This window comes from Schistocerca americana, chromosome 3 (assembly GCF_021461395.2).
Source record: "Schistocerca americana isolate TAMUIC-IGC-003095 chromosome 3, iqSchAmer2.1, whole genome shotgun sequence".
Lineage (NCBI taxonomy): Eukaryota > Metazoa > Arthropoda > Insecta > Orthoptera > Acrididae > Schistocerca > Schistocerca americana.
In genome coordinates this window covers 251330778-251358242 of record NC_060121.1, presented here as the reverse complement: position 1 = coordinate 251358242, position 27465 = coordinate 251330778, and the positions used below count along the sequence as shown (strand labels likewise).

Here is a 27465-nt window from a genome sequence, read left to right as displayed (position 1 = left end):
ATAACGAAAAATAAAATAGGATGAACAGGATAGTGAATGCATTATTGTTGCCAAGATAGACACAAAACCAACACCCACCACAGTAGTACAAGCTCACATGCCTACTAGCTGTACTAATGAGGCGACAACACCTGGTTTAAGAATCATGAAAGATAATTACATATGTGGAAGAGACCTGGCAATACTGGAGGGTTTCACACTGATTATATAATGACAAGACATGGGCTTAATAATCAGATTTTATTACACTACAAGGGATTTTCAGGAGCAGATGTGGACTCTGACCATGTTTTTGTTGTTTTTGTGGTCTTCAGTCCTGAGACTGGTTTGATGCAACTCTCCATGCTACTCTATCCTGTGCAAGCTGCTTCATCTCCCAGTACGTACCGCAGCCTACATCCTTCTGAACCTGCTTAGTGTATTCATCTCATGGTCTCCCTCTACGATTTTTACCCTCCACACTGCCGTCCAATGCTAAACTGGCGATCCCTTGATGCCTCAGAACATGTCCTACCAACCGATCCCTTCTTCTAGTCAAGTTGTGCCACAAACTTCTCTCCTCCCCAATTCTATTCAATACCTCCTTATTAGTTATGTGATCTACCCATCTAATCTTCAGCATTCTTCTGTAGCACCACATTTCGAAAGCTTCTATTCTCTCCTTGTCCAAACTATTTATCGTCCACATTTCACTCCCATACATGGCTACACTCCATACAAACCACTTTCAGAAACGACTTCCTGACACTTAAAGCTACACTCAATGTTAACAAATTTCTGTTCTTCAGAAAGGCTTTCCTTCCCATTGCCAGTCTACATTTTATATCCTCTCTACTTCAACCATCATCAGTTATTTTGCTCCCCAAATAGCGAAACTCCTTTATTAATTTAAGTGTCTCACTTCCTAATCTAATTCCCTCAGCATCACCCGATTTAATTTGTCTACATTCCATTATCCTTATTTTGCTTTTGTTGATGTTCATCTTATATTCTCCTTTCAAGACACTGTCCATTCCGTTCAACTGCTCTTCCAAGTCCTTTGCTGTCTCTGACAGAATTACAAGGTCATCGTCAAATCTCAAAGTTTTTATTTCTTCTTCACGAATTTTAATACCTACTCTGAATTTTTCTTTTGTTTCCCTTACTGCTTGCTCAGTATACAGATTGAATAACATCGTGGAGAGGCTACAACCCTGTCTCACTCCCTTCCTAACCACTGCTTCCCTTTCATGCCCCTCGACTCATAACTGCCATCTGGTTTCTGTACATATTGTAAATAGCCTTTTACTCCCTGTATTTTACCCCTGCCACCTTCAGAATTTGAAAGAGAGTATTCCAGTCAACATTGTCAAAAGCTTTCTCTAAGTCTACAAATGCTAGAAGTTTAGGTTTGCCTTTTCTTAATATAGGTTCTAAGGTAAGTAGTAGGGTCAGTATTGCCTCACATGTTTCAATATTTCTACAGAATCCAAACTGATCTTCCCCAAGGTCGGCTTCTACCAGTTTTTCTATTCGTCCGTAAAGAATTAGCATTAGTATTTTGCAGCCGTGACTTATTAAACTGACAGTTCAGTAATTTTCACATCTGTCAACACCTGTTTTCTTTGGGATTGGAATTATATTCCTGAAGTCTGAGGGTATTTCACCTGTCTCATACATTTTTCTCACCAGATGGTAGAGTTGTGTCAGGACTGGCTCTCCCAGGGCTGTCAGTAGTTCTAATGGAATGTTGTCTACTCCCAGGGCCTTGTTTTGACTTACGTCTTTCAGTGCTCTGTCAAACTCTTCACGCAGTATCATATTTCCCATTTCATCTTCATATACATCCTCTTCCATTTCCGTAACATTGCTCTCAAGTACATCGCCCTTGTATAGACCCTCTATATACTCTTTCCACCTTTCTGCTTTCCCTTCTATGCTTAGAACTGGGTTTCCACCTGAGCTCTTGATATGAATATCAAGTGGTTCTCTTTTCTCCAAAGGTCTCTTTAATTTTCCTGTAGACAGTATCTATCTTACCCCTAGTGAGATAAGCCTCTACATCCTTACATTTGTCCTCTAGCCATCCCTGCTTAGCCATTTTGCACTTCCTGTCAATATCATATTTCAAGCGTTTGTATTCCTTTTTGTCTGCTTCATTTACTGCATTTTTATATTTTCTCCTTTCATCAATTAAATTCAATATTTCCTCTGTTACCCAAGGATATCTACTAGCCCTCGTCTTTTTACCTACTCTGACCATAATTTATGTTTTATAACTGCAAACTGAATCTGAAGAAATTACAAAATGGTAGCAAGTTAAAGAGATGGAATCTGATTAGCATGAAGAAATCATAAGTAGTTAGGCGTTTCTGAGGGAAGATTACGCAACATTGGACTAAAATGGGGAAAGGAACAGAGGGCATAGATAATTTTTTCCTGGGAGGGGGGGGGTGGGGGGGTGGGGGGTGGGGGGTGGGGGGGGGGGGTGGAAGGATAATTTCTGTTCAAGTAAAAGATCTTTATTCAGGGGCAAATTCCGAAGTATCAGCAGCTGAATTGTGAAATTGTTTCAATGTTTAGAACTGGAACACAAGTTGCATCTACTCAAAAATCTGGTACAGACAAATGAACTGAAAGAACTGTAGTAGAAATCACTCTGTAAACCTGGAGTACTTAGCACCTGCAGACAGTATGTCATGCGACAGTCCACTTTAAATGCTTTCTTTCCCAGCATAGTTACCCTTATATTGCTTAATATTTCAAATCGTCACCATTGCTTCAGTTACTTCTGTTAACAAACCAAGAAATGTCATTTTTCACACATGACGTTGGAAATTGAGAAACGTTAACACTTTTTTTTTAAGTAGTTGTTGGTCCCATGATGGTTCCTAAAAAGAGGCAATGGTCATATTAAATGAAACTTCCTGGCAGATTAAAACTGTGTGCCAGACCGAGACTCGAACTCGGGACCTTTGCCTTTCGCACTCAAGTGCTCTACCATCTGAGCTACCCAAGCACGACTCACGCCCCATCCTCACAGCTTTACTTCTGCCAGTATCTCGTCTCTTACCTTCCAAACTTTACAGATGCTCTCCTGCGAATCTTGCAGAACTAGCACTCCTGAAAGAAAGGATATTGCGGAGACATGGCTTAGCCACAGTCTGGGGGATGTTTCCAGAATGGGTAGCTGTCCATTCCCACGAAATTAATTTAAAATTGCACTATCTCTTACTCAAGAATTCTTCCTTTTTTCTTCTGTTGCAATCCTGTTAAGTCACAGTCTATTCCACCTACACTATGTGATCAAAAGTATCTGGACACCCCCAAAAATAAACGCTTTTCATATTAGGTGCATTGTGGTGCCACCTAATGCCAGGTACTCCACATCAGCGACCTCAGTAGTCATTAGACATCATGAGAGAGCAGAATGGGGCACTCCTCAGAACACTCAGACATCGAACTTGGTCAGGTGATTGGGTGTCACGTATCACATGATTGGGTGTGATACGTCTAAACATTTCCACTGTTTCTGGTGTGACAGTGAAGTGGAAACGTGAAGGGACACATACAGCACAAAAGCGTACAGGCCGACCTCGTCTGTTGATTGACAGAGACCATAGACAGTTGAAGAGGGTCATAGTGTGTAATAGGCAGACATCTATCCAGATTGTCAGACAGGAATTCCAAGCTGCAACAGGATCCACTGCAAGTACTATAACAGTTAGGTGCGAGGTGAGAAAACTTTGATTTCATGGCCGAGCGGCTGCTCATAAGCCATACATCACACTGGTAAATGCCAAACACCACCTCGCCTGGAGTAAGGAGTGTAAATATTGGACAATTGAACAGTGGAAAACTGTAGTGTGGAGTGACAAATCACAGCACACAGTGTGGTGATCCGATGATATAGTGTGGGTATGGCGAATGACCAGTGAACGTCATCTGCCAGCGTGTGTAGTGCCAACAGTAAAATTCGGTGGCGGTGATGATGTGGTGCGGTGGCGTTTTTCATGGAGGGGGCTTTCACCCCTTGTTGTTTTGCATGGTACTATCACAACATAGGCCTACATTGATGTTTTAAGCACATTCTTGCTTCCCACTGTTAAAGAGCGATTCGGGGATGTCGATTGCATCTTTCAAAACGATCAAGCACCTGTTCATAATGCACGGCCTGTGGCGGACTGGTTACGCGACAATAACATCCCTGTAATTGACTGGCCTGGTCAGAGTCCTGACCTGAATCCTAACACCTTTGAGATTTTTTGGAACAATGACTTCATGCCAGGCCTCACTGACCGACATCAATACCTCTCCTCAGTGCAGCACTCCATGAAGAATAGGCTGCCATTCCCCAAGAAACCTTCCAGCAACTGATTGAACATATGCCTGAAACAGTGGAAGCTGTCATCAAAGCTAAGGGTGAGCCAACACCATATTGAATTCCAGCATTACCAATGGAATGCGCCACGAACTTTTAAGTCATTTTCAGCCTGGTGTCCGGATACTTTTGATCACATAGTGTATCTTCCTCTTTTTGGCTCAAGATTTATAGCAACATATTTCTTTCTTTCCTTCTTATATCTTCCCCCCTACATTTTCCAATTATGTACAGCTATTGCTGCAGGCAAGCATGAAGGTTTGATAACTGTGTCTAGATGTTTTATTTTAAGCTCTTGTGTTATCGGCAGCTTATTGTTTAGTGCCTTTGTTATTTGATCTCCTAGCTATAGCTACTCGTCACCACCTTGTTAAGAACTTTTATTCCTTCTATTAACCCCAAAACTCCTGGGAGCCTTTTCAATTTTTGTCATACATTCTGTTTTCTTGTATGTAACATGTAGTCATTTTTACTTTATTGTAGAGCTCTTCAGAACTATTCTTCACTTACAGACATTTTTGTAAGCCCAATACGTTATCTGTGCATGCCAATCGAAATATTCTAACTGTTTTTTTCTCTCCCAGTTCTGAATCCTCTTCATATGATTTTCTGTATCACTCTACAACAATTTTTTCATGGGCACAGTTAAATAAAACTAATGTTATATTTCATCTTGTTCAAGTGTTTACGAGACAAATAATACTACACATATCTATCTGAGGATATATCACTAACCATCAACTGAAGGTTGCACCGAGCACCAGGCATACAAATACAATAGGTCCTTTTTTACTGTTCATTTTTCCTCTCTACATATATATTCTTCTCTTGCCACCTACCTCTTTGCCCAAGCACATTCGAATGACTGCACATACACACACTATCTGTTTGCAAATCATGCACCATGTAACAACTTTTGTGGCACTGTGTGCCTTTTACATGAGTGTCCGCTGCTGAACACCACATCTATTTGGCGAATATGATCAAGCTTAATTTTTTGTTGTGTTTATGCCAGATTCTCATATAGAATTATATAACACATCCTAGATTTTTCATTCTCTATGCTTTGACTGTTAGTTTTCATCCACTCTTCTACAGTTTCAGTAATGGTACAGCTATGATGCAGTAGGATTTTTTAAAGTGACAAACTGCAACATCCATAGCTGCATAATGTTTTTGACATTGAAGCTTTTGGAGCTCTACCACTATGTCACCTCCAGCTTTATATTTGTTATTTATATGTCCTTGAATAAATTCTTCACTTTGTACTCATCAGGAGGCTTGTTGTCCAGTATTGCCATTGATGACTGTATCACTTATAGCCTTCCCTACAGACCATCGCAGACCAGTAATTTATCAAAGAATTTTGTAATTTATTCACAGCTTTCCTTTTACATGCTTAATGCACCATCTGCATTAACAATGCCTTTTAATAATAACTTTGAAGTAAAACTGGGTCTATAGTCCATGAGAGAGAGAAAGCTGAGAAGCTAAGAACACAAGAGAGGACAGCTATTAAGACAGAGACAAAGAAGAAGATGGTGAGAAAGAAATGTAGCAGAGAGAAACACAGACAGGGATGGGAAAGTGAAGCACGGCATTAAAAAGAGAAGAGTAGTTGAGCAATACAAGGAAAAAAAATTGGAAAATTAAAAACAGATTTTCAGATTGTATAGGTAAACAAGTGATAAATTACAATAATGGAGAAACAATTGTTACATGCTGAAAAATTGTATTTACTGGGATATGACATACCCAAGCAGGAGAATGAGAGGATAATAGAAACATTGATTGACATTAACTAGTGTAATGGGAGAAGAACTAAATTCCTGATGCGGAGCTCTGTCACCCTTTCAAAAATAGTGCAGTAATCATATTAAAACCAAGGATTCAAGTCATTCCTTTGAAACGAACAGTATATATTGCAATACTGTATTGAGTGTTAACGGTACAGCCTGTCTATGTCTGCTTATTCTTTTTTCTTTATTTCATTGATCTGTCACAGATTACACCAGTTGGCAAATACAATGAGCAGTCTCTGTCTGTTGAAGGACAGATTTGCTAATGAGAATGTTGGGGAAACCAGTGGCAGAATGAGCAGTCAAAATTCTACAGGGGCAGGAAAGTAAGACATGGGAGGCATTGCCACTTTATGTTGCTCTTTCATTCTTTCTCAAACACGTTAAACATAAACAAAATCAAGTTAACAAAGAGGACTAAATTTATCAGACAATACCAGGTTTCCTGCAGTTATCAACTCACCACTATGCATACGTTTGATGTGAACCTTCAGTTTCTGAGGCTGACAGAATTTGCGCCCACAGAAATCACACAGAGGACGAGCTCGTTGGGGATTGGCTGCACAGCCATATGTTCTATGCATTTCCAGATAATTCAGCCGTAGAAAGAACTGAAAAAATTAAAACTGGTATCAGTTTGTTGCTTTCTTCTTTCAAATTGTGGGTTCCAGCTACTTCTTTACAAAACTAAACAGATACTTCATGTAACATCCTAGTTCATAGGAGAATCCTAAAACTATGTGCTACAATGCTACCAGTAATTGTGATGGGTAGTATCTTTTCCCTGTATACCAATTAATGTGAATTTCTTAATACTGAAATTAAAAAGGGAAATAAACAAACAAAACACACACACACACACACACACACACACACACACACACACACGTCTCAACATTATTTTAACCTCCTACAATTGACCTGAATACACACTTCAATGAAAATGTTTATCCGTACTTTCTATATTATGAAATGGATGGTGGGTCTTCACTGGTGATCTGTTGTTACCCATTACAAACACTTCCCCATACTCGAAGAATGGCAAGGTAAAGTTTGAGCTAATACATATAGTTCCAGTGAAATTTACAATGTACACTACCTTTTCTTCAAAAAGATCAATTGAGAATTTAGAAATCTCAATGTTCTGTAAGTTCAACAAGGGAAATCCATAAAGCTTGAAAGAGGAGTGATGTGAGGTGATACTTTGAGTCTGCCTGTCATCAGTACTCATATGGCCCAACTAGTAGGGTGTGTGTGTGTGTGTGTGTGTGTGTGTGTGTGTGTGTGTGTGTGTGTGTGTGTGTGCGTGTGTGTGTGTAGGTTACGGGCACTCAACTGCAAGGTTATCAATGCCCTCATGCTCATTAAAACAAAAACAAAAAATCAATAAGATCTCTAAAGTTGTTGCACACTCATGCACTCACTCCTATCTCACTGAAATTGGTCACTTAATCATTCTATCGCATATGCAGTAAGACAACAGAGAAATAGTAAAAGGTACTATACACAAGATTTAAAACACAATGACAAACAAACTAAAACAAAGGCACATGGAAATGTGACTGGCTGCTCACTTACAAAAAACATGGGTGAGCCAGTCATCCTGTTAATGCATTAAAATCACCTCCCAACAATCTTTGAAAAAATGTTGGACAATTTACAAAACTTCAAAACTAACCACATTCATTTGAATGTTATCTAAAATGAAAGACAGATCCATTAACAAATCCGCCACTGCCCACCGATCGACCACTGTGCGCCATATTTTATTGGACTGTGTTTTATTTGTAGTTCAGCCACGAGCACCACACATCGGAGGGTCCTCTCACAGGAACAAGAAGTTGTGCGTCATAGGGTTGTGGCCTATGCGAAGATGACTAAGGAGGAACTTGGGTCATCAATGTGGCTGGAAGGAGGTACGCCACGGCCGTGCTGTGAGCTTCACTAGAATGGTGCTTATTGTCTGTCACATCCAGCCACTCATCCTTCCACTGAGGCACGACTGGTTCTCAACAGAGAGCCTATAGCATGCATGAGGATGGTACACTGAACTACCTGAGAATCACGACATGCCTCCTCTGCTAGTAGATCTGCCCCTTCATTCCCCACAATACACATGGACCTTAGTACCCAGCAAAAAGATACCTCCTTCCTCAATCATCATAGTTGGAGGAAGACATCCTGGATATTCTGAACTACTTTATGTGCTGGGTACAGACATTGTAGAGAGTGAAGGGCACCTAGAGAATCTGAAATGATAATATATTTAGCACTGGAAGAACGCCTCATTTGCTTGATTGCTCGCAAGGTCGCATATAATTTTGCATCAAAGACAGTAAACTCTTGAGACAATCTTGAGCAGACAGGCTTAGGCACTTCACAATATGTAGTGTCTTCCGGGCTCTGGCTTTCTGGTCCCTCACGTGTGGCAGCCATGATAATATCGGCTTCACTATATGGAATGTGCTTTGTTGTTTTTATGTCCTGGATGAAGGAAACCTGCTTTGACATGCTCCGGAAGCTTGCTGCTGTAAAATGTAATAGTAAAAGTGTCTGACTTGGCAATACTGCCATTCACCCTTTTCAGAATTTTGTGCACATCCATAGTGCCTTCCCAGGACCAGTAGGCTCTCAGTTCTTCTCAGAGAATGTCAACAAGAACCCTGCAACACACAACACTTTTGCTGTTGTTATGGTGTTGTGCAGTTCGGTTTCAATTGCATACTCCCCAAGGCATTGAGCTTTCGTGAGGTTCTTCAATTGTTGGGAACTAGACATTTTGACCAAGAGCATCCCATTCCATAAGTGCTTGAGGGATTTTAAAGTTCCCCCAATGCCCTCTAAACCTTTCTTGTATACAAAACAGTGAAACTTTATCAAAGATACCCTCTTTCTTCTTAACTACGATAAGCATATTCTGACAACCAGCATGCATTCTGTTACTGTTTACTGGAGGACTGGCTACCTGAGCCCTCTCATCTGAATGGATGTTGGTGCCTTCCATAGGCCCATTCATTCTGCTCAGGAGGAGGAAAAGAAACTTTCAAAAGATTCATTTTGGTGTCACGAGCAGCTAGAGATTTAAAAGTCCACCTAGACAGAGTCCCATGTGCCTAGATAAACCTCATACAACAGAGGAGTGGCGGGTTACCCGTAGGTTGCCCCGCTAATGACTGTTCCATCTCAACAGCCATGCATCTCATCAGTGTGCAGCACACTTTGAGATTGAGAGATTGTTTATACAGGTTTTTACCATCCTCGTGATTTGGGTGGTCAAGCTAAGGTCCCCATTCCCTGTGACACCCAATGTTCACCTGCCATGCTGTACAGTGATTGCTGAAGCATGCCCAGAACTTATGGTGATGGGACTGGCAGTGCTTACCAGTCCCCAGCTCAGGAACCCTGAGGGTCGTGAAGCTCATTCTCAGCAAACGAATGCTGAGTCCCTGAGGGCACCTGTGAATTGTGGCCCATATTAATCTTAATCTGTTATGAATGTTCACTTGCCTAGTTTATTTTGTGTCTTGCTAAAATATGGAAGATTCTTGTCTGAATGGTTAAAAAGTGGCACTAGTAAGGCACTAAAAAGAGAAAATTATGAAAATAATTACACACATAAAGAACTGCATTCATTTATAAGGCCTGAAAGAAATATACACAACATATTTAGAAAGGCTATGGATTGATTTCTTGGAAGCAGTTTCCCAAGATGAATCTCACTCAAAATTATCTCAGTATCTACATAAAAATAGGAGGGGGGGGGGGGGGTGTATTTGAGAGTGTGGAAAGATTACAGTTTAACATTCTTATAAGTGTGAAGTCATCACAAATGGGAATGGAAACTTATCTTACAGGGAAGACAATAAAGATTACAGCAAACTGACACACACACACACACACACACACACACACACACTACTGGATATGTACAGTAGAACCCCTCTAATCCGACCTTGGATGGTCCGTCACTCTGGTTAGTCCGACCATGCTTAGGCTCGCGAGCCTGTGCCGACTTGTCACCGACTGGACACCTATCGGGCCATTGTTGCGGTGTCTATCATTGTGCATATTGTTATACTATACGTTATTGTGCAGTTTTATCCTTTGTTGGGATTAAAAGACGTCGTCATTTGCTTCATTCCGTGTTCTCTTCAGTACTTATTACTGTAGATTTATTGCGTGTACAGTTGTCTATTTTTCAACATGTCTGGATTCAAACATAAACACGTAACTCTTTCACTAAATTAAAAATTAGCAGTGCTACAGAGACTGGACGAAGGAGAATCACTCCAAAAAATTGCAATGGGACTGAATGTAGGTATTACGACAGTTAAGGATTGGAGGAAGAATCGGAAAGACATTGAATCCTATACAGTTACGATTGATGATGAAAACACTCTGAAGAATCGCAAAACATTAAAAAAGTCTAAACTTGAACTGCTTGATAACGCATTGTGGATGTGGTTTTGTCAAGAAAGAAGGAAAGGAACTCCAACATCCGGGCCAATTCTCAAAGAACAAGTGATAGTTTTGCACAAAAAACTGGAAGCCGAAAGCAAATTTGCTGCCAGTGAAGGCTAGATTGATCGTTGGAAAACCCGTCATGGTGCCCAATTTTTTCTATTTCCGGTGAAAAACTATCTGCCGATGCCACAGCTGCTAAGGAGCTTTCTGTTAAGTTTCAAGAAATTGTAGAAGAAAATGAACTGTTACGCTGCCAAGTATATAACATCGACGAGACAGGGCTGAACTTTAAAATGTTGCCAACAAAGCCGCTCACAACTCCAAACGAATCCATGGTAGGAACGAAACTTGTAAAAGATAGAATAACAGTCATGCCTTGTAGCAACGCAGATGGTACCCACAAGCTCCCCTTGTTCGTCATTGGCAAATATAAGAAGCCAAGGGCATTCAAAAATATAAACTTATCTTCCTTGCCGGTTTATTACCGCAATCAAAAAACTGCTTGGATGGACTGTAACCTTTAAAAATCCTGGTTTTTCAACGAGTTTGTGCCATCGCTCGAAAAAGACTTGAAGCAAAAAAACTGCCTGTTCGTGCTCTACTGCTGTTGGATGACGCACCATCACATCAATCTGAGGAAGATTTGGTGAAAGGGGACATAAAAGCTCTCTTTCTGCTTTCTAATGTGACCTCACTCATCCAACCAATGGATCAAGGTGTTATAGAATGGTTAGAAAGGCAATATCACAGAAAGTATGTCAGCTAAATCTTGGAAAAATCTGAAGGTCATAACTTATTTGAGGCAATGAAATCCCTGAACATCAAAGATGCTATCTACACAATCGCTGCAGCATGGGATGAACTGAAACCTGACACTCTGCGGAAATCGTGGCGTAAGCTTTGCCCACAAGTTGTAACTGAAAATGAGCATACCGAAGATGAGCAAAACAAAAACGCACTGGAAATCGTTAAAGATCTACAAACTCTGGAGCCGAACGTCCCTGCCAATGAAGTTGAAGAGTGGATCAACGAATGTGACGAAGACTGTGACACTTATGAAGAGCTCACTGACAACCAGATTGTTGCCGCTGTTAGCAAGGAAACTGTAATGAGGACTCGGACGGCGAAGACGAACCCCCCACCCGGATTTCACACAATGATGCAAAAAACGCTTTTGACATCGCCCTTCAATACCTCGAGCAGAATCCAACTTCAATTCCAATGGACATTTTGTGGATAAAAGATGGAGGGAGACTGCAGCTAAATCTAGAATAACATTTGCTAAGCAAAAATGTATCACTGACTTTTTTTCCAAGTAATTTGTTTTCGTTTTCACTGTAAAAACAAGGCGGACAGTATATCATTTCTTAGTTTTTATATACAGTAGTTTATCTCTTTGTAAAAAATTTCTTATCAGTGCTATAAACATTTTTAGTTTACAGTATATTCTCGCTTATACGTTATTAAATACAGTACAGTACTGTAACTTGTTTGTCGTTTTTCCTTTTAAAACCAATACATATTATAGTGTGTGTAGACAGTTTTTAGTTAATATACTGTTTAACACATCTTTTTATATTACTGTAGATGTCTTTAGTTCTTAAATTGTTCAATTTTTTGCACTAAATGTATTTTTATATTTTTTGCAATAAATATTAGATTTTTCAGATAATCCGACCTTTTTTTCGTTCCGACCATGGACCTGGTCCTGAAGGTGACAGATTAGAGGGGTTCTACTGTATGTGATAACTGCTTCTTAATCAACTAGCATATAAAATAAAACACACACACACACACTTCTGGATATGTATGTGATAAATAAAAGAGGAAGAAGAGAGGGGGAACATAATACAAAGTGTGGTTTTCATGCTTTATAAGACCACACATTTAACAGAAACACAACTAACATTTAAATACATTCTTGGTATAGTTATGTAAATGCAGTCAAATAAATTAAAATATCTAATGACAGATATGAAAGGCTGTAGCAAACTTTGATCATGCTACAAGGTAAATGACTGAGATTCAGAATAATGGCTCTTCCATTGCTCAAAGAGAATAAAAGTGAGAAATAACAACATTTCTGTGTTTTTATATAGAAACTCACATAGTACATCAAGCTCGCAGTGATACTAGAGTCTTGACAAAACAAAAATTATCAACTTTGTTTAATAAATGAGATGGAAAATGATAATACACTGGTGTCCAAAATTAAAGCAACAAAACGATATGCCTCTGGCCTATGTCTAATTCATGATATAATCATACAAACTGTCAACAGATGTCTGTCTGTCTGTGATCTGTACACAAGATGGCGTTCCAGTCAATGGACAACCACGCGAACAATGACGTGAGGGCACCTACCAAACGGGGTAGTGTTTGCTGAACAGTCCCACATCCACAATCACTGCTTACAGTCACAGACGGTGCAGCACGGCACAGAGAAGATGCCTACCAGACCCTCTGCTGTGAGGGGTCATACGAAGAATGGAGGCAGGACAACTGATGTGGCCTGATGGCTTGAAGTGGATCGTTCTATTGTTTCTCTAATGTGACGACAATTTATAGAGATCAAAACTGTAGACCGAAGACTAGGGCAGGGCTGACCATGTGTGACATCAGAGATAGGACAATTATTTGGTGTAAGGGCATGACAGTACCACCTTAGTACTGCACGGCATCTGGCATCTGACCTCACAGCATCCGCTGGATGTGTTGTGTTGAGGCAAACAGTGTACAGAAGGCTTTGGCAGAGTGGCAGTTTTGTCAGAGACCTGCTGTATGTGTAACTCTGATGCATCTTCACAGAAGGAAACATCTAGAGCGGAGTCATCAACATGGCACCAGGATGGTCGAACAGTGGGCCAATGTTCTTTTCATGAGTTCCGATTTGGTCTGGAGAGTGATTCTCGATTCTCATCTGGAGGGAATGTGGAACATCATTTCGGGACCAAAACATTGTGGAAAGAGACTGATATCAAGGAGGATCCCAAATGGTTTGTGCAAGGATTACATTGAACACTCAAACAACTCTTCGTGAAATTGTATGGGTGAATTGGCAGGGTTTAACTGGTGTCAGGTATCGTGATAAGATCTTGGGACCTCGTGTGTGGTTGTTGTGAGACATTGTGGGCCCTGACTTCGTACTGATGGGTGATAATATTCGATCTCAAAGAGTACAGGTTGTCATTGTTTTCTTGAAAATGGAAAGATATTGCATGCACGGCATGGCCTGCACACTCTCCCAATTTCAATTATATAGAGCATGTTTGGGATGTCCTAGGAAGACAGGTTGCATCATGTCAGCACCAATCACTCTCCAAGACTTGTTCTGCCAGAGGGCATTACTGCCTCAACGTGTGACTGATTACATTGTTCACATCGTGCCCCGACGTTGTCAGGCCAATAATGCTGTCAATGGTGGCCACACCCATACTGAGCACATTAACCAGTTGTCGGAATGGGTGTGCAAATCCTTTAAGTTGGAAAAAATGAAGAACATTTTTGTCTACCATTATGCATGTTACAGTTGTTCACGTTCTGTATTCTTTACATTGTTTCTATTACACTATCACCTGTTTATACTGTTTTGTGGCTGGCAAAATAAATGTAACCCTGCAAAATTTCCATTTGTTGTTTTAATATTGGACACCAGTGTAGTTAGTATTGTATTAGAAGGGCAGATTATGAGTCCGGTGTGACTGGGTGGATGCGACTGCATGGTGCATTGGCAGACACTAGGAGGTACAAGTGTGTGTGCACAATTGAAGGACTGACGTCTTGCTGGAATATGCACTATCTACTGCAACAGAACATGTTACATGGAACCATGAGAACACTATTAGTTTTGGATGGATTCCTTCTCATGAACCAAATGTGACGTGTGTACTCGCCACCATTTTGTTAAGACGACGTACATACTATTACTTACAATTTTTTTAGTTGGCTGTATCACCACATGTGTCACTCAATAGCTACACAGCATTAGGATTTAAATTACACATTTTAGGAGAACAATTACATGGAGATTAATCAAACACAAAAGATTCAGTTGCCAGTCCTGAATAACTCAAGACAGCTTCAAAAGCTAACAATGGGAAGTCCTGGATGGAATAACAACCATATGGAAATGATAGACTGCTATTCACCACACAGAGGTGCAGTCACAGACAGGCCCAATGATGAAGACTGCTAAAATATTAAGCTTTCAGAGAAAGCAGTTGTTCTGGAATAGAAAACACACACACATAAATTCCTTTGAAGGAAGGGACGGTATACATACAAAACCATGGCATAGCTATAGCACCTGAATGGCACCCTCCTATGGGACATCTAGAAGAAACCTTCCTAGCCCCCAAAACTCACAACCCTTAGTCTGGTTCAGGTTAATTGATGATGTTTTCAGGATCTGGACCCAGGGTCAGGACACCCCATCCTCATTCCTTCACAACCTCAACACCACATATCTCCCATCCATTTCACTTGGTCCTCTTCAACCCAGTGTATCACCTTTTTGGACATTGACTTGCACCTCTCTGATGGCTCCATCCACACCACTGCCCATATTAAACTTATTAACCACCAAGATGACCTACATTTTGACCACTGCCATCCCTTCAACATCAAAAAATCCCTGCTGTACACCCGGGGCACCTGTGGATAACTTATCTGCTGTGACAAGAACGCCTTGTCCCATATGCTAACAGTCTCTCAAAGGGCTTCATAGACAGTCACTACCCCTATAACTAGTCTGCAAACAGATCTGTGGCATGTCCTCACATACCCTCAATCCTCCCAAAACCTCCAACGATCAGCACCCCTCTCATCACCCAGTATCATCATGGACTAGGATAACTAAACCATATCCTCCATCAGGGTTTTGATTATCTCTCATCATGACCTGAAATGAGGGACATTCTACCCAAGACTCTACCCACCCCTTCTAAAGTGGTTTCTCCTCACCCACCTAACCTACATATCATCATATTCATCCCTAAGTCACTCCCACTTCCAAGGCCTTTTCATAGAGATATATCCTAGTAGAAGGCCAAGATGCAAGACCTGTCCAATCCACTCCACCCAGCACTTCTTACTCCAGTCTGTCAAAGAACTATGGTGCCCCATCAGAGGCTGAGCCACCTGTGAATGCAGCAGCTGGGCATGACATGCTCAATTTCAATGATTAATTCACAACCCGGGCCATCTGGATCCTTCCCTCCATCACCAGCTCCTCTGTGCTATGCAAATGGGAGATACCCTCACAATACATCCTTCGCTCCCATAACCATCCTGGCCTCAATCTCCTGTAACCTTCTGTCCCACACTCTACACTCTAGTCCCGTCTTGCATCCTGTAACCTCTCTCCAAATTTATGTCATCATGGCACCTTCAGCATGCATTACTCCTCACTAGCTCTGACAACTGACTATCGCATGCCTATACTCATGCACCTGCTGCCACCACTACCTCCTGCACTCCTAGTCAGCAAAATGGTTGCCTTCCTCTGAGCCACTAGCCACCCATCCCAACCCCTTGCCACCCAATACTAATCCCAACCCTATCCTAATCCATCTGCTAAAATGCAGCACTGGCACTATGTGTCCAGCTAACATCAAACATCATATAAGGGCAGAGAGAGAGAGAGAGAGAGAGAGAGAGAGAGAGAGAGAGAGAGTCAAAAATTTGGCTAATGGAATAGCCATTTTACAAAGTAACTGAATTTTCTGACAGAAACAATACTGGCATTAGTTTTTAAATGTTTGGATCTCATTAGCCTAAATTATTATGGACATTGTTACAAAAATCCATATCTTATGTACTGATGAAGCCTAGTCTCCTATATGTGGTCAATGGTGAATAAATAATTTCGGTATTTAATGCTGGATTCTGGCTTTTGAATTCCTGGTGCACTTACCACTGAATGGGTGCTATAATTTCCTGGTAGTATGCACATCTCACTGGCAAAATCGTAAGTTTGACGCTGGGAATCACTCTCTTTCCAGGAGCAGCTAAAGAAATGCAACTCTGTCCAAGCAGATTTCTGCACTTCTGGGAATGCTGAATACAATTTGGTTACTGGATGCGTTCTCAGAATATCAGTAGCATCAAAACCCAGTATCCTCTATGGTGTATTACTTGTAGTTGAATATTTATTTTATTTTAAAGAAGTATTTACCATCCTTACAATTGAAGCAGTTAATCTCACAATATCCATTTTCTGCAGCATATAACATGCCACTATTACAGGCAAAAATACCTTTTGAAATACGGGAAGAGAGTATGCTTAACAGGGGACTGGTTGTAATATCCAGGCATCACATCACAAATCTTAGATTTGCCAAAACAATATTCAGCCAGTGCTCTCAGACGTGTGTGCTCTCATAGTGTCACCCATATATCATGTATGTTGCATACAGAAGCAACAGGAGTTCAACCAAAGACAATGTCCCACATTCTGCTAATTGGATGTACACATTAACATCACTCCTTAAGCTGACCCCAATTACAGTGAAAATTTTTTCCACTACCAAAATTCAAGGTAACATCTGTTATGAACATGGATACCACACAAGGGCTATAATAAATAGTAAAAGAAAAGGAATGCAGGTTACAACATTATACTTATGAAACAAGAATCAGAGCTAGCAAGGTAGACACATACTCTAATGTAAAAAATATATTTTGATGCTCTGAAGTCAAAGATTTTATATTTGAAACTTGGATGACAAATGCTTTATGAATACACCAATACCAAGAATAAACTGCATGAAATCTAAAGTAAAAAGGAGACGGACATTGCACATGAGGTAGCTTCTTCGTTGTTGTCATCGTCTTCAAGTCAGCTTCTCCCTTGTAAGACTCGCCTCTGTGTAACTAATGCTACCTACAGTCACTTAAACATTTTTACTATAGTCAGACTTTGGCCTCTTACAATTTTTACCCTCCACACTTTCCTCAATTAACCGAACTGACAATTTTATGACGGCTCAGGATGTCTCCTATCAACCTCTCCCTTCTTAAGTTGTAACACAAATTTCTTTTCTCCCAATTTCTATTCAGCACCTCCTTGGTTACATGATCCGACTATCTAACCTTCAGCATTTTTCTGTAACACCCCTTTTCAATTGTAGTTCTTGTCTGAACAGTTATTGTCCAGATTTCGCTTTCCTACATGACTGCACTCCAAACAAATACTTCCAGAAAAAATTTCCCAACAATTAAATTTATATTAGATGTTAACAAATTTCTCTTTTTCTGAAATGCATGTTTTACCATTGTCAGTATGCATTTTATAACCTCTCTGTCAGTTATTTTTTAAAAAAGGAATTCCATCTACTACTTTGTCTATCTCATTTTCTAATCTATTCTTCAGGTAGTACCCAATTTGATTCATCTACATTCCATTACCTTGTTCTACTTTTGTTGACATTAAAACCTCTCTTCTAGATACAACCTAGTCCAATAACTTGATATTCCTAGCACTTTGCCCTCTTCCACAGAAATCCAATTTGATTGGCAAATTTAAAATTCTGATTGCTTCTCCCAAAACTTTAATTTGTTTGTGCACTTTCTGCATGGCTTCCATCACAGCTTGCTGAATATACCGACTAAATAACATTGAGGATAAACTACAACCCTGTCTCACTATCTTCTTAACTACTGCTTCCCTTTCATGTCTTCTGACTCGCACAACTGCTGTCATGTTTCTGTATAAGTTACAGGTAATGTTTTGGTCCCTCTATTTTATTCCTGCAACCTTCAGAATTTGAGAGCACTGCAGTCAGTATTGTCAAAATCTCTCTCTAAATCTACAAACGGTACTTCTCTTCAGGAGGATAAGAAAAGAAATGAAGAACAGTACTAACAAGCACTGTTCCAAAGAACCACATTAATGATGTTCCGCCTGTAATCATATCAATGGCTACATAATTTTCCACTTTTTATTTATGTCCAACAACAAAAAAGTTCACCTTTTTGCAATACTGGCACTGGTATGCTCCTTTGCCATCATGCATCTCTGCAGCATGCTTCATTATGTTCTCCTTCCCCAACACTGCTGTGCCACAAACTTTGCAATGATATTTGCGTATGGTAAGACTGAAGTTTGGATCGTGAAATAATGAGCAGTGCATACGGTAGTAAAGTGGATGAGAGAATCTCAAATTACAGCCGCCACAATCTGTAAACATGCAGAGAGAAAACAAATGAATACACCTAAATATTACACAATCACCATACAGATTATAAAAATGGGAATATAAATTACCTTCAAACACACGCTCCTTTTTAGTTACTCTGAAGATCTTCTAACAGTAATTAGAAAATTTGGGTCCACCTATTGCCTTTTTACGTTTTCTTGACCACCTTTATAAGGGGGCATGTTCCAGCCTGCACACAGATTGCTGCTGGGTGAGGAGTAGCGTGGACGAAGCAAACTTTGCTTCTGTCATACAGCTGAGCAATTATACCTGTGTTTTGTACTTATCATCTAGCTATTAATATAGTAAGTATGTAAAATTGGCGGAATGTGTAAGGAACAATTACGAAAGGTACACTTACATGAGTCAAAGCTCCTTTTTAAGGAGTCAGTTTGCATTTCACTACAATATTAGATTTTTTAGCTCATATATGAGCCCTCTTGCTGCAAATGGGCAAAAAATGTTTGCAGTAACTCTAAGATGCACTTGAAAATTAGAATATATATGGAAAAGATAGAATATGAATGTACATATCACCTGCAGTCAACAATCCAAATATTTTACACTAACTGAGTGCCTGCCACTTAGCTCGTGTAGATACTATGGTCTGCACAGATGATTCCATTCCCTCCCCTGCCTTCAACCAGATTTGTAAGTTGTTACGCCCACTTCCATGTGTAAATCTACACACTGTACAAACAGTGTATCTAGTCTACACAAACTAAGCTGCAGACAAGGTACCAAAATTTAATAAAGCAATTCTTCTTAACACTTGCACATTTAAAAAAAAAGTTAATTGAATTTATACATTGTTAAGTGCATTCTTCATAAACAAAACAACAATCTAGAAACACTGAGTTTGCTCAACAAGAAAAAAGTTACAGACAGGAAGTTGGAATTTACTGAAGTAAATCTTTATGTACCACATTGGTGGTTGTATTGTTTGGTGCCAAAATCACCAGGCCACCACTGGAACTGACTCTTTGAACAGGTCACATAGAACTGACTATGTGAGAAACAGTTCTCCCCCAAATCGATGGCTGCCATCTTTAACAAATGACGCTGACATTTATTAATCATCATTGCACACCAAATGTTAAGGGGGAATTGCATTCATCTGAACTCATATGTGTAGTAGTAAACTGGTATTCACAGTATGAACGTTGGTTCACCCAAGCACATCTGGTAAGCACAGTGGCCTCAATAATGTTTTTGTGGAGAACAGTTACTTTTAATCTAATAATATTACAAAGTTTAGGGAGGTTAAGGTAGTGCAGTAGCATGATAGGTGTAGCAACCTTCAGGAGTAATTTGTGAGAAGAAGATCAGGTATTAAGGAACTCCATAGGATAGTGAAATGCTTCATCTGTCTGCAACACTGAATCAACAGAACTGTACTCCATCTCCGACCCTCCAAAGGACTTCAGTAGCATGTCATTAATGGGGCACCCCTGTTGGTCCTGGGTGTTAATATGGCCTGTTTACAGAGTCAGTCTGTGGATTTCATCCGTATGGTCAAAATATTGGGATAAGATACATCTATTAGTTCTCATATGGTTGTGACTACTGTGGCCAGAAATACACACTTTTCCTTTGGACTTGGGATAATTTACGTTCCCTATTTTCGGTAGGAGTTCATAAAAGTCTCCGGCAGAGATATTATTGCCCTTTACATGGACACTCACATTTTTCTTTAGAGACACAATTTCTTGAAATACGGGCACAGGTGTGAGGATTTCCTGCATGCCTTAACCTCATCAGCCTGGGTCCTCAAGGTACAAAAAGAAATCTGCCAAAAGTCTCCTAACTCAGCACAGAAACTCCACCCATAACATGATCACCACCTCTAATGTCTTTCAAAGTTCTATTAAGTGCTTCAAATTTGCCTATGTGGGCCATGATACTGTCATTCCTTATGATAAATTTATGCTCCTGGAGAACTTGAGCCATAATACACTGACTAGAGGTATTGCATATGAGTGTTCCAACTTTGAAAAGATTGAGTGGGAGTTTAAAGGCAGGGTGACCTGTTTTACCACCTTCCAAAAGTGTAGCAGCAATGTCAGATGACGCCACAGCTAAAGCAGCAATGTCAGATGACGCCACAGCTAAAGCAATGTCCTGATTAATCCTTACTTTGCTAGAAGTAAGTTTATTGATAAAGTCTTTCCAGTGTATCGAAGAGCATCTGGGGGGGAAAGGGGGGGGGGGGGAATGAACTTGATGTAATACTATTTAATACTTCACAATAAACAGAGAGCAACCAAAGAACCTACCTCTGTAAAGGAATTAGCGATACTTTACATGTCTGTCAGTCTTTCCATAATTAAAGTGTACCAATGGCTTTAATTTCATTTTATATACTGAATTTAAAAAAAGGGGACAAATCGTGTAAGTGATTCTATAGTTACAAGTGCCAGTCTTACACCGGTATCTAATTCTCTCGTCTCAAATGCATATTCCCGTACATGGAATCGCATTTAAATGTGGTGTCTACTTTGTCATCAGTAATGATTATTTGTGTAGTGATTACAACAGAAATAATTTTATAAGCATTTATAAGACTACTAAAAAATTGATGTATTAAAGATCTTTCCATGCAATTCTGGCAAAGCTAATTTGTCATGGTGACTGTTAGACAGATTTATTTTATTTAGTTTGCAAATTGCAACACCTTCTAAGCTTTTCACACTAATCATGGCCATGGAAGCATGGTCTTTTCTGGATGTGCTTCTGACCAAACAGCAATTCTGGTAGCTGCAGTCCAAGGTTTTTTTTAATCATGCGTTTTGTGTTCTTGTGGTAAATTTTCACCTCCTATTTCACACCCTTAGGACTTTTATTTCCATAAATGGTGGAATGAAATATTTTCACAAAACACTTCGTATGCCTCCAAACAGAGAGAACACATGCCCCAATAACATTGTTGGTTTCACAATAAAAAATAAGGTTGGCTACTGTGTGCAAGGACATTATTAGTCAGGATAGTGGGCTGGTAGCAGCAGAATTGGGAGGGGTAGGGGAGGAGGGTGAGAGAAAAGGAGCAGAGAAGGGGAAAGGATTATGCATGTGCTGGGAAGGGGGGGGGGGGGGGGGCAAAATGAGTGTGTGAGGCTGGGAGTGAGGAGCAGGGAAGGGGATAGAGGCAGGTGGAGAGCAAGAACTAGTAAACATTGAGGCCAGGGGGGCTATGGGAATGAATGATATCCTGCAAGGAGAGTTCCCAACTAGACAACTTAAAAAAAACAGGTGTTAGTGGGAAGAATCCAGGTGACACAGGCTGCAAAGCAGTCAGTCAAATGAAGAACATAGTTCTGTGCTGCATATTCAGCAACTAGGTGGTCCAGATTCTGGTGGTGGCCACTTCTGCTATGTGAGAGGCCCATACGGACTATCACACATTGCTTGCAGCTAAGCTGGTACACCATATGGCAGCTTTCACAAGTGGCCCTGCTTTTTATGGGGTAGGAAATGCCTGTGACAGGGTTGGAGGGATGTATGGGATATATCTGTCAACCATGAAACACTGTAGATGACTCCAAAGAAAAACTGTTTCCACTGGTTGGAAGAAAGCAAAAGTCACATCTGCCTACAAGGTTAGTAGCAGTGATCCATCAAACTACCATCCAATATCTTTGACATCCCTCTGTTTTAGTACCTTAAAAATATTATAAGCTCAAACACAATTTGATGTTTCTAACAATGATTACTCCAGGCCAATCAGCACACTGGGCGTGCAAAAACTGACTTATCTCTCTCATAATACATCCTGGAACCCATCGATCGGGTGGAGACAGTATTTCTTGACTCCTGAGAAACACTAGACTCAGCATCATACCAATATGTATTATTGGAAGTATTATTTAATTTGGTAATGGAGGGAAAATTGGAAAGGGGGGGGGGGATCATAATGAGGAAGATAGGAAGATCAAGGCTTGACTATAGCCAAACAGAGATGATGTAGGTTGTAGCAGTTATGCAGGGACAAAGAGGCTTGCATAAGCTAGATTAGTGTGAAAATCTGCACCAAACCAGTGTTCTGACTGAACTACTCCACCACCACATACATGATCTCATGGGGTAGCAAACAAAATGTATGAATGGAGTGGGATTTTTTATTAAGTAGAATGCAACATGTTATCTTGGATGGATAGTCACTGTCAAATGTGGAAGTCACTTCAGGCATGCTCCAGGGAAGTGTGTTGTGTCCCTACTTCATATGTATATTAATGACATGGCATAGATTATTAGCCTCTTATTATGGTATAATGATAATTTTTACTACTTAGCCTCTTATCTTAACAATTTTTCTGTAAAAGTGTGTACAAAAATAATCAGTTTTTTTATTGTTGAATTTTAAACTTTATTATGATTACAGGTTCTTTCAAATAATAGTTTGTCATCCATTTAAAGGGTAGTTACAGACTGCTGAAAAAAGGTTATATTAAAACCCTAAGTACACTCATTGCTTTTAAAAAAATAACCAGGGTTCCAACACGTTTCCCCAAGTGAAATTCCCTGATGTTTCCCAGATTTCCAGATGAGTTTTAGCATTTTTCCCTGACAAATTTTGTGATCTCAAGGGTAAGAAAAGACATATGTAAAGACTTCTGTAGTTCTAAACATGTGAGCAAAAATCTTAAGTACTAACATCAACATCTCTTGCAATGAACTGTTTTTAGATGGAGAAAGCAAGCCAAATGGTATGTGTGTTTCATTAAGACCACTAATGTTATTTTATTTCAATAATGCGAAACACATTTGGTGACTAAAATATGCATTTTGTTGGAGTCGCAAGACAGATTTAGAATACCTTCACTGTTTTCAGAAATAACCTCAGAAAAAAGTAGGCCTCTTGAAAGAAATGTATAATGTGGGGAAGAGTTGTGTAAATCAACACTATAGGTGACTGCCAATAAAATGGTGGTTCTACTATGTTCATTATTGTCTGTAATTACCCTATGTGTTTTCGTTATTGTCGGTTATTACCCTCTGCATTATGTCTATTATTCTACAGGTATTGTGTGATTTTTCTTTCAAGAAATACATGAGTACATAGTGTACAAACACTGCCAGCGACTGCCACAATTTCCTTCTTCTTACTACTTTTGAAGGGCCAAAATGTACTAGAATAAATAAAATTTCTATAAAATGCCGCACTGTACGTCAACGGGAAACTACGGGCTCCAGATCAGCAGGCCTGACCTGTCAGATACCCACAGGAATGGACTGCAGTTTTGGTCCGTCATGGAAGTCCACTCGTGTGGACAGCTATTCAAGTGTCACAGACACCTTGTTGATGAAATGAGACCGCGGTGATCACCCACGCAATAGATAACTTGTGCATATACTCTGAGAATCAATATTAATGAGGATAGGTAGCAACTCACCATAAAGATGATCACTGAGCCACAGACAGGCACATAGAAAAGACAATCACACTCTCACTTCTAAATTTTTGGCCACAGCCTTTGTCAGAAAAAGAGAAGTACACACATTTACACAATCAGACACAACTCATGCACACATGACCATTGTCTCCAGCTGCTGCGTCAACAAGCTCTCAGAATCAGATCCAAACAAATCACTCCTAATGCCCCCCCTGCCTCACAGCAGCAGCTGCTAGGCTAGCAGCAAGTAGTGGTGGCAGCTGAGGGGAGGGGTGGGCAGGGGAGAAGCAGTAAGAACGAGAGAGAAGGGAAACGGCACACATACTCCGCTGCAGCCACCCAATGACAAAGCATGAAATCTCGATAAAAAACTTCATGCTACTGAGACAAAAACGAGATTTTTTTCAGGGTTTTTCCAAATTTAAATGATATTTCCCTGATACTTCTGAAATTCCCTGATTTCTAGAACTTGGGGCAACCCTGATAACACCACTTGGAATAAAATGTGTTAGGACAGAACATTTTAGTTGAATCTCTTTCAAAACTGTTTGGGTTTTGGTACACATTAAAAATTACAATAACAATATCAGGGAAGGAAAGTTGCTGCTCACCATTTAACAGAGATGCTGAGTCATGAAAGGCACAACAAAAAGATTCACACAATTACAGGTTTTGACACACACACACACACACACACACACACACACACACAAAAGCAAACGCAACTTGCACACATGTCTGCAGTCTCAAACAACTGAAAGCGCACTGCTAGCAGCAGCACCAGTGTGTGATGAGAGTGGCGACTGGGTGGGAGTAAGGAGGAGGCTGGGGGCAGAGAGAAGAAGTATCGTATGGTGGGGGTGGCAGACAGTGAAGTGCTGCAGTTTAGATGGGGGCGGGAGAGAAAGGGGGCGGCGGGGGTGGGGGTAAGTAGTGGAAAGGAGAGAAATAAAAAGACTGGGTGTGGAGATGAAATGACTGCTGTGTAGTGCTAGAATGGAAACAGGAAGGGGGCTGGATGGGTGAGGACAGTGACTAACTAAGGTTGATGCCAGGAGGGTTACGGGAACGTAGGATGTATTGCAGGATAAGCTCCCACTTGCGCAATTCAGAAAAGCTGGTGTTTGCGGGAAGGATCCATATGACACAGGCTGTGAATCAGTCATTGAGATGAGGGATATCATGTTCGACAGCATGTTCAGCACCAGGGTGGTCCAATTGTTTTTTGGCCACAGTTTGTCGGTGGCCATTCATGCAGACAGACAGCTTGTTGGTTGTCATGCCTACATAGAATGCAGCACAGTGGTTGCAGCTTAGCTTGTAAATCACATGACTGGTTTCACAGATAGCCCTGCCTTTGATGGGATAGGTGTTGTTAGTGACTGAACTGGAGTAGGTGGTGGTAGGAGGATGTATGGGGCAGGTCTTGCATCTAGGTCTATTACAGGGGTATGAGCCATGAGGTAAGGGATTGGGAGCAGTGGTTGTGTAAGGATGAGAGAGTATATTGTGTAGGTTCTGTGAATGGCGGAATACCACATAGGAGGGGTGGGAAGGGTAGTGGGCACGACATTTCTCATTTCATGGTATGACAAGAAGTAATCGAAACCCTGCTCCAGTCCCGGATGGTATTGAGTTATGAGGGGAATGCTCCTCTGTGGCTGGACTGTGGGAGGTGGTGGGAGACTGGAAAGGTAAGGCACGGGATATTTGTTTTTGTACAAGGTTGGGATGATAATTACGGTCAGTGAAGGCTTCAGTGAGACCCTCAGTATATTTTGAGACAGACTGCTCGTCACTGCAGATGCGATGGCCATGGGTGGCTAGGCTGTACAGAAGGGACTTCTTGGTATGGAATGTGAGGCAACTGTTGAAGTGGAAGCATTGCTGGTGGTTCGTAGGTTTGATATGGATAGAGGTACTGATGTAGCCATCTCTGAGGTGGAGGTCAACATCTAGGAAGGTGGCTTGTTGGGTTGAGTGGTATCAGGTGAAGCAAATGGGGGAGAAATAGTTGAGGTTCTGGAGGAATGTGAATAGGGTGTTCTCACCTTCAATCCAGATAGCAAAGATTTCATCAATGAATCTGAACCAGGTGTTCTGTTGTGCCTATCGCGACTCAGCATCTCTGCTATATGGTGAGTAGCAACTTTCCTTCTCTAATATTGTTACATTCCATCCTGGATTTTCCATTGTTTGACTTAAAAACTAAAATGATAGCCTTTTGCACAAGATTCATCTTCATATGTTCATGGCTACACGAAAGACTCTGAAGCATTGGTACAATACACTTAGCTACGTAACAATCTTCACACATATATCATGATTCCCTCCTTTTTCTTCCCATTCACATCCCAACTCAGCTCCACATCCCACAAATTTTGGTAGAATTCTGTTTCAATGGAGTATCATAGGAAATGATGGTCAGTTAGACCAAAAGGATTGGTGTTCGTGGATGGACAAACAGCTACTTTCAAAGAGAATCCTTCCTGTGATGTTCAGCTGTCCATCATCTCAATCACTGCCACATGAAAATCAACAGCATTCTTTGTTCCCCCAGATTTCTTGAACAGGCTGAATGACTTCCAGAGTGCTAGTTCAAGTAGATGGAAAAATAATCTTTCTATTATTTTCCCCCTATTTTTCATGTTACTGGATTGTTTGCTATATACCGGTCAACTTTTCCATCCCTTCAATTGTGTCGTTACATAACTTCTGGTGGTTTTATTAACTGGCTACCCCTTTCATTTAAGTTTTTCATTTGAGCTCTGTAGATAGTGCTCAAAATAGACACATTACACTTGTCTTTCCATCTCACTGCTGTAACTTTACCCCTCTGAAAAGCAACAATATCTCCCTTCTTCAATTCCTTACTTCGAAAGTTTGGTGGCATACCTTTCCTAGAAGGTTGCACAATACCCTTTGTGTCAGCTTTCACGGAAATAAGGAGATCTGCTAGTTGCAGAGAGGTTTAGAAATTATCAACTGTAAGGCAGTAGCCTTTGTTGAGAAGGGGTTTCATTTGAGAGGACTGGAGCAGATCTTTATGTTCATCATCAAATTTTGTGTCCTATACATATTTATACACCACACATATCCTGACTTGGACTCTTTAATCCAAATCTTGCTCTTTTTACTAGTAGATACTGAACCCAACCTAATCTGCCTTTATATAACACAAGACTCATCTATGGTGACATCACTCTTTGGAGTACAAAGAAATTTGAATTTATTATTGAGATGGTCTAAAACAG

At 40.5% G+C, this 27465-nt stretch overlaps 1 protein-coding gene across 1 annotated transcript in view; it reads right to left on the bottom strand.

Annotated features, from left to right (window-relative positions):
* Positions 1-27465, bottom strand: part of LOC124606002 — a 141849-nt gene that overhangs the window by 50266 nt on the left and 64118 nt on the right. The window contains exons 6-7 of the mRNA XM_047137964.1: positions 18594-18802; positions 6623-6770 (exon numbers count right to left, since the gene is read on the bottom strand). Of these exons, the coding sequence (XP_046993920.1) occupies positions 6623-6770; positions 18594-18802 (357 nt within the window). The remainder of the gene's footprint in view (positions 1-6622; positions 6771-18593; positions 18803-27465) is intronic.